General features: G+C 41.2%; 1 protein-coding gene across 3 annotated transcripts in view; it reads right to left on the reverse strand.

Annotated features, from left to right (window-relative positions):
* Positions 1 to 13666, reverse strand: part of LPCAT3 (lysophosphatidylcholine acyltransferase 3) — a 31152-nt gene that overhangs the window by 5695 nt on the left and 11791 nt on the right. For all 3 annotated transcript variants that reach the window (XM_036458640.2, XM_036458641.2, XM_036458642.2), the window contains exon 2: positions 78 to 185. In XM_036458640.2, the coding sequence (XP_036314533.1) occupies positions 78 to 185 (108 nt within the window). The remainder of the gene's footprint in view (positions 1 to 77; positions 186 to 13666) is intronic.

The raw sequence follows: 13666 nt of genomic DNA on the forward strand, positions 1-13666 counted from the left end.
AATTCTCTCCAGGAAAGAATCTGTTCCTTCCCATATTCTCTCTAATTGCAACCCCACTGTTAGCCCAGTTTACTCACCAAAGTTAAAATAAGCAATGGAGAGGCCTGTGAAGGTGTGGAAGAGATGGATGAGGTAGCTGTCCTTGTAGAAAAGGTAATGCCGATAAAACAAAGCCAAGGGGTAACCTGAGGGGAGATCAGAAGAGGGTTATTTGTGGCTGGTGCTCTCCCATTTTGTTTTGGAGGTTTATCTGGCATGAAACACAGCCCAGAGAGGAAGAAACACACATCATGTGGATGTCAACAGAGAAGATAACAATATCCCTAAGAATCAAAAGTGTTTTTGTGAATAAACATTTAAAGATGAAGATAGTTTTATATAGAAGCAATATAAAACCAGGTCTTAAGGCTAGGTTTCTCATATAGACTATTAAGTAGCTCGAGGAATTTTCTTTTGCATTTTACTTCAGTGTTACAAGGAATTGAGGGTATCCAACTGTGCTCTGCCCATAAAACATTATTTTATGCCTTTATGATCTATTACTAGAGGCCCGGTAAACTATTTCATGCACAGGTGGGGTCTGGTGGGCCTGCCCCGTGAGGGGTTGGGGCCTCGGGCTGTTGGCCACCCACTCTCTGATGGAACTCCTGCCCAAGGGGACAATTTGTATATTTGCCTTTTGTTATATAGGATAAATTAAAAAATGTATATATTTTATTGATATTTTACAGAGAGGAGGAAGGGAGAGAGATAGAGAGCTAGAAACGTTGATGAGAGAAACATCGACCAGCTGCCTCTCGCACCCCCCCCACCAGGGATGTGCCTGCAACCAATGTACATGCCCCTGACCGGACGCTCTACCACTGAGCCAAACCAGTTTCGGCGATATATAGGATAATCTAGTAGTGTATTATCAGCCAATTATCAAGAGGATAAATATAAACCAACACAAGGAAATAAACTGAGATTGCTGACTGCATTACAGCTGAATAACAGTTACAGGATATGTGTGGATGCTCCTCACATGCTGAGTTAGAAATCCATTAAGTATCATGGGAAATATCTTCTAAAGCAGCAATTCAGAGTATGGTCTTGGGGCCAAAATTGAACTATAGTGGATTTCCTGATGGGCCATGAACTGATTATACATGCCCAAAGGTTGCTTACTGAATAAAAGAGGGTCAACATAACATTCGGTATTCCTAACTAACATTAGCACATTCCATGTTGTTACTACACACTTTCATTTAGTGCTCTGTGAAGAGGTCGCTGATGTGGTTGGCAGTGCACATGTGAAGAACTGGAATTCCTACTGCGTTTTAGGACACTTTACCTTTCCTATCATTGCATAGTGTTAGCTTATCATTGGCAGTATTGTTGTGAGTTTGGATAACTCTGCAATGCTAAGTGTCAAATACAAAGAAAGTACTCAATTATTTATTAAGTCAGTAAATGGATAATCTGTTTGTATATTTGGCTTATGTCCTAGTCTTGCCCTATAATTTTTTTGTGTTTTTTTTTAAACTTATGATCATATCCTGTGTACTTATGTAATCAAGTTTTTAACAGTGTATCTGCCATTTAATCTTCCTGGTCCCAGGATTTGCTCTTGTTTTTTTCCTTTTATTTATTAAAAAAACTTCCCCCCCTCTTGTTTTTTTTTTTGACTGCTGTTATAATGGGCTAGACACTTCAATTTATTAGCTTCATGCAAATAGCTAACTTTATAGATACCCTGTGGATTACTGGCTCATTCAACAAATGTTTATTAAATATCTACTACATGCCAGATATTCTGTTTGTAGATCACATAATGAGGGACAAGGTGGCATGCAATGGTTTATTTTCTAGGTAGCCAAGGTGAAGTGATATAGGATTACTAGTTCAAGGGAGAGGGAGACAGCTCTGACCCCTTCGTAGTCAGATGAATGAGCAAAGAAATAGCATCAAGTTTCATACATATCACATATCAAATTTGGCAGGAACAGAACACCACGTTATTAGCAAGTATTGCTAAGAACCAGAGCCAGGTATTAGAAAGTATATACAGATTAAGATCAGACTGCCTTAAATCTTTGACTTTCTAACATTGTAGAAAATGGGGTATAAATGAATAGAAACAATAAATAGGGTATATCTTAATTATTTAGAGTACTCATAAAAAAATCCTGCATAGCTAAGAGTTTACCCTTTTAAGCAGTAAAACTCTTTTAACTACTTGGAATCACCAAAACCATGAACCATTTGGAATGTTTAAAATTAAAAAATGCAACACATATCACTGCCCCCTTTAAGTGATATAAGTAAACACTTTCTTGGTGATCTGGTTCATAATTACTCTAAAGTCATGATCACTTTACAACCTGTTGAGGTGTGTAAAATTGTGGCTCCGATTCTGTTAGGGCCTACACTGTCCTGCATTCCGAGTTCTTGTATCCATTTCTTAGGGCTTTTCTGCCCCTTTCCTTCCTATTCAGGGATCAGTAGTCACTTATTGAGCTTTTAGTGTGGCTGCCAAGAATACTTGTTTTCCCTACTTTTAATTATCTGCAGGCCTTAGAAATCGTATGTTTTAAAGGCGTAAAAAAGAAACATAAGAGCAAAGGTCTTGGGTTTTTCTTAAAGACTTAGTGCTCAGCCTGGTAACATTGGTTCTGGCCAGTCAAGGCCCTTTGTTTAGGTGTATTTTGAAGAAGTGGAGGTTGTTGAGTTCAACACAGGCAGGTGAAGTATTATTGTACACTACCTAACTTATGATAAGATGATACAATTGGCAGAATAATCAAAAGAATGCAGCTGGCCATTAAGGTTACCAAAAACATTAAGATCATAACAGAGAACAGCAAAGCCTGGCTAGAGCCGCAGAGGGGAAGAAAGAACTGTGCTGGGAGAGTTGCTGTGACAACCAGGGCTGGTTTTGAGAGCACCAAACCTTGCTCTTGGCTGCTGCTCAGCTCAGCAGGCTTTGTAACCTGGCTGCCCAGTCACCCCTTTAGGGATGTGCTGAGGTTTTTTGGAGGGTGTTGTCCCACAAGGTGTTTCTGAGCCTTAATGCTTTCTTGTGGGAGCCAATTCTTAGTACAGTAGCCACAGTCACCTGATAAATATTTACAGGACAATGGAAGTACTGCCTCACCACCCGTCATAGAGTCTGCTTCAGTAGGTCTGAGTGATCTGGTGTGCAGCCAGGGTGAAGAAGCACTGTCTTACTAAAATCCTAGTGCAAGGCAGCAGTACTTACTAGGTCCTGAGAATAAAAGTCTGAGCTTGATGACTGACAGTTGCTCTTTCCTTTAATACCGCTGTCCAGGCAGAGGTTAGTTTTGTAAGTCTGATTGGGAGGTTTTAAAGAACTTGTTTGACAGTACTATAACTTTTTTCTTTTTATTTAAAGAAAGGCCTTCAGAACTCATTAGCAAATGTAGGATGATGACTTAACCTACTCCCAAAACCACTGATCCCATACTAGAATGGGAGCATTTCAGGAACAACACCTAGGGCGTTTACAGTGCTAGAGCAGACTGCTGGCACACACGGAACCTGGCTCTTTTCAGGGGTTCAGGCTGTCCAGCACACAGAGCGTATTTAGCCGTCTTCTCCAGTCAGTCACTGGACATCCCCTCATGAGTGCTGTTGGAGTCAGGGACTAGGATCTGTCACAACCTAGTCAGTAGTGAAACTCCTTATTCTCTGCACAATTGTTGTGAAATTATTAATTTGAAGAAATAGAAATGAGCTGTTTTAATTGAAGTCTTTTCATTAAAGAACTTTTAATTAAAGTTCTTTTTCTTTTCATCCTGTAGAGCTATTTTTGGGTTCTGTAGAAATAGGATATGAAGTCATTTGATTAGTCAATGATTGATAAGACTCTGGTGAAAAGAAAGTAGAGCATGTTTTGGCAAGTGTCAGGGAGAATACAGATTAGGACTGTTAAATGCTGGCTTAACCAGATACTGGTACCAGTTTTATAGAAAAGGAAAACACTTCAAATACCGTACAAAGAATTGATATAAGCTAAGAAAAAATTAAAATTTTTTAATTAACCCACTAAAAACACAGATATTAATAAGGAATTGAATATGTGACCTCCTGGTACATTGGACAACACTCAACCAACTGAGGCACACTGGTCAGAGCTAAATATCATACCTTCAATGAAAACAAATATATTTCCCCAAAACAAAATCAGTGAATGCAGAGAATGGCATTGTACAAATTTCTGGCCTTTCTCTAAATAGAAGATAGCTGGATTCTCAAATGTGCTTCTATATTTAATCTGTTGTTTTGGTTAAAACTATATGAAGAAAATCTTTATACAGATATATAGTTGGAAGGCGAATCAATAGCTTTTCCAGATAAATTTGGATATTCTTTGATATTATACCTAAACTTGACAAATTGTGGAATGTGCAGAAACCATATCAATAAGCTTTTCATATTCTGTTTATTTTAAAATCCAGTGGTCTCTCATGTGCTTTGAATGGATCTTTTACCCAGGCATGGTATTTGTAATACCATGCAATGGTCATCTGGAAAACAATGGTTAACTGTATTAGGCAGATCTTCCAAATATTGACAATATGTCATTAAAATACAGTATAAAAAAATCACATCTTTTAATATCACCATTGATCTTCAACTTAAGAATCTATATGTATTGAGAAGTTGTCAAGCTCATGATATCAGATACAAAAAAGTTTTCCAAAATTTTAAAAATTTTCAACTGAAAGCTTGAGTTTTATTATTCATGACAAATACTGTCTGTTATTTTCCTTTAAGTGACAGGCTCACGTTTAAAAAAAAAAAAAAAAAAAAAAAATCTGCCAAATGCCCATGCCTAAATAATCCATGTCTAAGTTTGTCATTTTTTTTCCAAGTAAAAATGCTGTTCCATGAAAAAAATTGTTAACTGAACATGCAACTCAAGCAACTACACAAGTACTCTGCCTCCGGACAGCCTTGTACTTCAGTATGCAGAAGTGCTTCAGGCACTTTTCTCATTTCTTCAGACTATTAAGAAGGGTTGTGATTTAATACAATTCATGATACTTACTGCTTCATCCAGGACCTTCTTATGTGAAACTGGCTTTAAATTTTTATTTTTATTTTTTTGTGAGTGCATGGCAGTGAGGAATACAGAGGGAAAGATAAAAGGGTTCACAGGGCTCTCTAGGAGTTCATGGGCTCCACTTTGAGAACTGCTGACATTTAGACATTTTGCCTTAATCTGCCTTCTTCCAATGCCAAGTCCAACAGTCTTTTTCTTCTTCCCAGCTTCCTCAACTTCCCTGCTGTGTTTTCTTTTTTTTTAATCCTCACCCAAGGATATTTTTTAAAAATTTATTTTAGAGAGGAGGAAGAAAGAAAGGGAAATATTGATGTGTGAGAGAAACCTCCATCAGTTGCCTCTTGTATGAGCCCTGACACCCAGAATCTTTTCATTTTCTTTGAAAGTTTCTCTTTCGTTGGTTTTGAGAAAGTGTCTCTGTCGCTTTTTTTTTTTTATAATATATTTTATTGATTTTTGTACAGAGAGGAAGGGAGAGAGATAGAGAGTTAGAAACATCGATGAGAGAGAGTCATCTATCAGCTGCCTCTTGCACACCCCCTACCGGGGATATGCTCACAACCAAGGCACATGCCCTTGACCAGAATCGAACCCGGGACCCTTCAATCCCCAAGCCGACGATCTATCCATTGAGCCAAACCGGTTTCGGCTGCTTTTTTTTTTTTCTTTTTAAAAATATATATTTCTATTTGTTTCAGAGAGGAAGGGAAAGAGATAGAAACATCAATGGTGAGAGAGAATCACTGATCAGCTGCCTTCTACACCCCCTCTCTCCCTCCCGGGACTGGGGATCAAGCCTGCAACCGGGGCACATGCCCTGACCAGAAACCGAACTGTGACCTCCTGGTTCATAGGTCGATGCTCAACCACTGAGCCAATATGGATTTACCAATTATGGGTACTTCATGTACATGAAGTTGTACAATATATGGGCCTTTTATGTCTGGGTCTTTCAGTTAGCATATTGTTTTCAAGGTTAATTTTGTTATAGTATATATCAGTTCTTCATTCTTTTTTAATGACTGAATAATATTACAAAGTGGACACACCACATCAATAGTTGATGGGACACTTGGGTGATTTCTACTTTTTGGGTATTATGAATAAGGCTGCTATGAACATTTGTGTACAAGTTTTTGTGTGAATATGTATCTTGAGTTCTCTTGGGTATATACCACTTCTTAAATTATTTTATCCTCTAACCTAGTACTTCTCGGTTAGTGGTGTAGGCAGTTTTTTCAATTTCCCATCTGTTGTGGACCAATACTTTATTTATTGATTTTAGAGCGAGATGAAGGTAAAGTAAGAAACATTAATTTTGTTGTTCCACACATTTATGCACTCATTGGTTGACTCTCCCATGTGCCCTGACTGGGGATCGAACACACAACCCTGGCATATCAGGATGAAGCTCTAATCAAGTAGGGAGGACCAATGCTCTACCAGGCCAGGGTGGACCAACATTTTGTAAAATATAAAGTCATGGGCTTGGATGACATGACACTATCTAATTGCTGTGGAAGGTTTCTAAACTACTACTCTCACTTCCTGTGTTTACTTTCACTGGCAAATGGAGGCCGACTATAATCTGAACAGATTACACCAATCTACCTTTCTTTGTCTTTTTCAATTAAGGTTTTTTTTTTTCTGGTTCCTAAATACGGCTGCCCTCCAGGATTTCGTCTTGACCTTTATTATTCTTACTATTAGAAAACTACATCTATTGTCATGTAACTTAATATGATCTTTATGTCAAAAACAAATATACATTTTTAATCCTACTTAAGTTTCAGTTCCACATTTCCTGGCTGGACATTTTTATTTTGCTATTTCATACCATCTTGTACTCTATAAAACATGACTTATTTCCTTAAATCAGCCATCTCTTGGCTTCTTTTTTTTTAAAAAAAAAACTTTTTATTGATTTTTTTATAGAGAGGAAGAGAGAGGGATAGAAAGTTAGATACATCGATGGGAGAGAATTATTGATCAGCTGCCTCTTGTACACCCCCTACTGGGGATGTGCCCACAACCAAAGTACATGCCCTTGACTGGAATCGAACCTGAGACCTTTCAGTCTGCAGGCCGACGCTCTATCCACTGAGCCAAACCAGTTTCGGCTAGGCTTCTTTTTTATTAATGGTGTTAGCTTTCTCCAAGTCATATAACCACATTCAAAAGCTTGAAGTTATTTTGCCTCTTTCTTTGGTTGCCTATATCCAGTCATCAAATTCTGTTGATTCCTCCTTTGCAGTGTCTCACCCCCCTTAATCTCCTTTTTTTGTGCTACATTTGCAGTTAAGGCATCAGGCACTCAGATGTAAACTCTTGCAGTGGCCTCCTATTTGATCTCTGCCTGCAGCCTCACTCTCCCAGGAATCTTATACCAGAGTACTCTTTTCAACTCCTGTTTAGAAATCACCAACTGACTACTCAACAGAGTACCTATTCCTAAGCCTAAGATTCGAGGTCTGTCTTCTAAAAACTACATTTCTAGTTAAAGTTTTCATTTCTCTGGCTAAAACTGATCTTGTTTTTGTCCAAGCATGTCTTGTGTCTTTTGTTCCTAGACTTTAGCTTACACCAGTTCCTTTGAGAGGAATATCTTCTCAAACTACCACTCTAACCAAATGAAATGCTACCCATTCTTAAAAACACAATTCAAACCCTCGCTGGTTTGGCTCAGTGGATAGAGCGTTAGCCTGTGGACCAAAGGGTTTCGGGTTGTGGGCTTGATTCCCCAGTAGGGGGTGTGCAGGAGACAGCCAATCAATGATTCTTTCTCATCATTGATGTTTCTATCTCTCTCTCCCTCTCCCTTCCTCTCTGAAATCAATTATATATATCCTCTCTAATAAAGAGGGAATATGCAAACTGACCACCACTCCGCCACAAAGATGGCAGTGCCCAGAGCCACAAGATGGTGGGGCCCAGTCCTCTCAGCCACACTGGAGTCCCCCAGCTGAGAGGGCAGCGTGAGGAGCCCGGTGGAATGCTTTGCTTGATCGCTGCAGGAGGCAAGCATTCCATTCTGGCTGAGGAGGGCCTCTGGGCGGCGGGCGTGGAGTGGCCTGGGGGAAGGGAGGGGACGCTTGCATTGTCAGTGATGAGGCAAGTGTTCTCCACCCAGCTTCGAGGGCCTCAGGCCAGGCTGGGTGCAAACGCTTGCATGGCTGCAGGCTGGACTGAGGGACTCCCTCCTTCCCCACCTTCCGTGCATGAATTTCATGCTCTGGGTCTCTAGTGTGTGTATATATATAAAAAATAAGGGCTCTGATTTGTCAAGAGCAAAATGCAGCCAAAACCCGTTTGGCTCAGTGGATAGAGCGTCGGCCTGTGAACTAAAAAGTCGCAGGTTTGATTCCGGTCAAGGGCATGTACCTTGGTTGCGGGCACATCCCCAGTAGGGAGTGTGCAGGAGGCAATTGATTGATGTTTCTCTTTCATCAATGTTTCTGGCTCTCTCTTTTTTTTTCTTCTTTTAAAAAAAAATATATATTTTATTAATTTTGTACAGAGAGGAAGGGAGAGAGATAGAGTTAGAAACATCGATGAGAGTCATCGATCAGCTGCCTCCTGCACACCCCCCACTGGGGATGTGCCCGCAACCAAGGTACATGCCCTTGACCGGGATCGAACCCGGGACCCTTCAGTCCCCAAGCTGACGCTGTATCCATTAAGCCAAACTGGTTTCGGTGTTTCTGGCTCTCTATCCCTCTCTCTTCCCCTCTGTAAAAAAAATCAATAAAATATATATTTTTTAAAAAAGCAAAATGCAATGTACTATTAAATTAAGGCACTGGCTCTGACCGGTTTGGCTCGCTGGATAGAGCGTTGGTCTGCGGACTCAAGGGTCCCAGGTTCGATTCCGATCAAGGGCATGCACCTTCGTTGTGGGCACATCCCCAGTAGAGAGTGTGCAGGAGGCAACTGATTGATGTTTCTCTTTCATCAATGTTTCTGGCTCTCTATCCCTCTCTCTTACTCTCTGTAAAAAAATCAATTCTATATATATAGATAGATAGATATATATATATTAAGGTAGTGGACAGTTAAAAGAACATGAACTTTGGAGTTATGATAGATCTCAGTTTGAATACCCAGTTCTGTTACTTACTAGCTGTTAACCTCAGGTTTGTTGATTAGTTAACCTTTTTGGGCCTCAGTTTCATCAGTAAAATGAAAATCTAGCTTATGATTCATATATTAAGCCTGGTACATATTAGAAACTTAATAAATGTGAGATTGCTTTACTTCTGCTTTAACAGTGTAGCACTCAGCTATCTCATCCAGTCAACTGCTTTAATTACATACCATCTGTTTGCTGATGTCTTCCAAATGTTCATCTCTAGCTTGAACCTCTTCCCTGAGATTGTATAGCCTACTTGACTCCATTAGGAATACATGCCTAATGGACATCTCAGCTTTAACAAAATGAACTGCCAACATACATCCCTCCTAAACCTATTCCTCCTTTAGCCTTCTCCATTTCAGCAAACAGCAACTTCCCCTTCTGTTCACTCAGACTGAAACCTTGCAACCTTGCCATCATTCTTGACCTCCTTTCCTTTCAACCCAATCAGTAATTCCTGTTCTACCTTCAAAATAAACCCTGAATCTGACACATCTTCCCATGTGTCCAAGACAACACTATGTCTGGCTTGTGTTATTATAGTCGCCTCCTGACTGATCTCCCTACCTCTGCTTTTGCCTCTCCCTTTAGTCTATCCTTAACACAGTATCAGAGGGATTTTATTGTAGCATAAATCCGATCTGCTCATTCCTCTGTTCAAAACCCTCAGAAGGTCTCCACTCTCACTCAACAAAAGCCAGTCTGACCAGAACCTATAGATCTGCTCATCCCTTCCCCACTCCACCTTTCTCTGACTCATCTCTGCCTCCACAAAGCTCTCCTTGGAACATCAAGCAAGTCCAGCCTTGTGGCCTTCATATAATAGGTTCCTTGCCTGGAACAATCTTTTACAAAGAAGCTCAAGTCCTTCCTTATATTACTTCTCACTTTAGATCTTTACTAAAAAGTCACGCTATCAGTGAGATTGCATATGTTCCCCTCACTCGCCACCAACCACACTTCCTTTTATTTTTATTTTTTTTGCTGTAGTTTCCTCTTGGCACTTATTACTCTTTCAAATACAATATATTTTACTTATTTAGAATTATTTGAAAACAGGGATTTTTGTCAATTTTTTCCCACTACCGTACCTCAGTGCCTAGTACAGTTTCTGGTACAAAAAAAGGTCTTGAGACTATTTGCTGAATGGATGAAAGAATGAATAAACAAATACTCTATTCTAGGCCCATGGTTGGCAAACTGTGGCTCACAAGCCACATGCGGCTCTTTGGCCCCTTGTGTGTGGCTCTTCCACAAAACACGATGGCCTGGGCGAGTCTATTTTGAACAAGTGACGTTGGGAGTTTAAGTTTAAAAAATTTGGCTCTCAGAAGACATTTCAACCGTTGATATTTGGCTCTGTTGACTAATGAGTTTGCCGACCACTGTTCTAGGCAGTCAGTGAAATATTTATTTTATTTATTTATTTTTAAAATATATTTTATTGATATTTTACAGAGGAAGGGAGAAGGATAGAGAATTAGAAACATCCATGAGAGAGAAACATTGATCAGCTGCCTCCTGCACACCCCCTACTGGGGATGTGCCCGCAACCAAGGTACATGTCCTTGACCGGAATCAAACCTGGGACCCTTGAGTCCGCAGGCCAACGCTCTATCCACTGAGCCAAACCAGTTTCGGCTGAAATATTTATTAAGCATCTATTATGTGGCCACACTGCTTTAGGCAAAAAGGGGTATATGGTAGAAATTTTAAGAGGCGCTTTTTAACTCTTAAGTACTTTCTAGGTAGAGAAGAAATATCAAAGAATAATGTTTTATAAATGCTAACTGCATGGAATAGCCAAGGTTGTAGTGGTTAGAGAAGAGAGAAATCAATAATGATCAGAACATTTAGGATGAAGAGAGAAGAAGGAAAGGACATTCCAAAGGAGGGGAATAATGTAGTAAAGGACACAGGGACAGGAAAGAAGCTAAAGACTATTTATGAAATTGTCACCTAAAGACTATTTCCCTGCTAGGGGTGAAACAGTAGCAAAGCTGAAAACAGGTAGAGCCTGAAATATCCTTCTATCCTATCCAATAAAAGAGTAATATGCAAATTTATCATCACTCTGCTACATGCACAAGCCATGCCCACCAGCCAATCAGGAGCAAGTATGCAAATTAACCCAACCAGGATGGCTACAGCCACGGAGTGAGCAGGAGGCTTGGGTTTCCCTGGCAATGGAGGAAGCCAAGCTTTCTGTACACCCTGCCCAGCCCAGGCCTCCACTCAAGGCTACAAAGTTTCAATTATAGAAGATAAATAAACCCCAACAAAAATGGAGCAGCCACAGAGCTGGAGAGAGCAGAAGGCTTGAGTTTCCCCTAGCGATGGAGGAACCCAAGCTTTCCACACACCCTGGCAGGCCCAGACCTCCACTCGAGGCTCAAAGTTTCAATTATAGAAGATAAATAAATCCCAGATACCAGGGCCTCTGCTTGGGTCAACAGGGGGGCGTCGCCAGCCTGCAAACCATCACAGGCCCCTTGCCCAGGCTACCCCAAGCCCCAAGGGAACCCCCACCCTGATCCGGGCCACCCTTCAGGGCAAACCAGCTGTCTCCCACCTGTGCACCAGGCCACAATTCTATCTAATAAAAGAGTAATATGCAAATTAACCATAACTCCAACACACAAGATGGCTGCCCCTATGTGGACACAAGATGGCCACCACAAGATGGCCAGCAGGGTAGGGCACTTGGGAGGGACCAGGCTGGCAGAGGAAGGAAGTTGGGGGCAACCAGGCTTGCAGGGCAGGGCAGTTGGATGGGACCCTGGCCTGCAGGGGAGAGCAGTTGGGGGGGGACCAGGCCTGCAGGGGAGGGCTGTTAGGGTCAAACAGGCTGGCAGGGGAGCAGTTAGGCATTAATCAGGCTGGCAGGGGGTGGTTAGGGGTTGATCAGGCTGGCAGGCAGAAGCAGTTAGAGGCAATCAGGAAGGCAGGCAGGCGAGCAATTGGGAGCCAGCCTTCCTGGATTATGAGAGGGATGTCCGACTGCCTCTTTAGGCCGGATCCTACCAGGGCCTAAACGGGCAGTCAGACATCCTCAAGGGGTCCCAGATTGGAGAGGGTGCAGGCTGGGATGAGGGACACCACCACCACTCCCCCTCTGCACAAATTTCATGCAATGGGCCTCTAGTATAGAATATAAAAACATCAGTACTGGTGACTAGATATGGGAGATGATGGAAAAGGTAGGATTAAAGACCTTTCAGCCGAAATCAGTTTGGCTCAGTGGTAGAGCGTCAGTCTGCGGACTAAAAGGTCCCAGGTTCGATTCCGGTCAAGGGCATGTACATTGGTTGCGGGCACATCCCCGGTAGGGGTGTGCAAGAGGCAGCTGGTTGATGTTTCTCTCTCATCAACGTTTCTAGCTCTCTCTCTCTCTCCCTTCCTCTCTGTAAAAAATCAATAAAATATATTTAAAGACCTTTCAGTCCGCAGGCTGACGCTTTATCCACTGAGCCAAACTGGTTTTGGCTAACTTTATTTCTTTTTTGAAGATCTGCCACTCAATTAAAAAATATATATATATTTTATTTATTTCAGAGAGGAAGAGGGAGAGTGACAGAAACATCAATGATGAGAATCATTGATTGCCTGCCTCCTCTGCAACCCACCCTGGGGATGGAGCCTGTAACCCGGGCATGCACCCTGAACAGGAATCAAACCGTGGCCTCCAGGTTCATAGGTCAACGCTCAACCACTGAGCTACACTATTTGGGCTGCCACTCAATTTTTCCCCCTAATCTTTCACCTACATGAAAAGGAAGACAAATACAAATAGGAAGGAGGGTTGAGTCCAAGAGGGTTAGAAAGGAGGATTAAGTGTTGAGTAACTGGTTAGGCACTTAGGCACTGAAAGCACAGAATTTACTGGTTGCTGTAGATTATGGACATTTAGGTGGGGATGAAGCTCACCATTGGAATTTGTTTAGAACTGGTCCTTTGTTTCTGTTTATCAGATTAAGCTTCTTTTGATAGTAAGGGCAAGATGCTAATACACTTTCCACATTCTGACAATCCTCTCTAGTTAGAGCCGAACCACATGCTGAATGGTTACTGGATGTACAGATTCTTAGAACTGAAAAAGCCTTAGAAATAACCGACTCCAAACCCTTCATTAGACAGATAAGAAACTAAGGCCCAAGGGGAATAACTGGCATACCCAAGTTAATAGATCACAGCTCAAATTAGAATCCACATTACTTGATTTCCACAGATATTCTTGCCACATGCCTTAGCACTTGGCAGATACCTATGAGTGAATCAGTAACAACTAGCTGTGTGCTTTTAGAAGTACAGCTGTATTATTCTTTGATTACTCAATAACCTTCTATACTCTGGCACCTGTGTATAGACAAATATACACCCATGTTTATTTGCTTATCTTTCTATCTAAAAGCATTTAGATTTCATTTTAACAACAAACTTCTTTCTCTCTGCCCCTCCTCTCTCTC

This window comes from Pipistrellus kuhlii, unplaced genomic scaffold (genome assembly GCF_014108245.1).
Source record: "Pipistrellus kuhlii isolate mPipKuh1 unplaced genomic scaffold, mPipKuh1.p scaffold_m20_p_3, whole genome shotgun sequence".
Classification (NCBI taxonomy): domain Eukaryota; kingdom Metazoa; phylum Chordata; class Mammalia; order Chiroptera; family Vespertilionidae; genus Pipistrellus; species Pipistrellus kuhlii.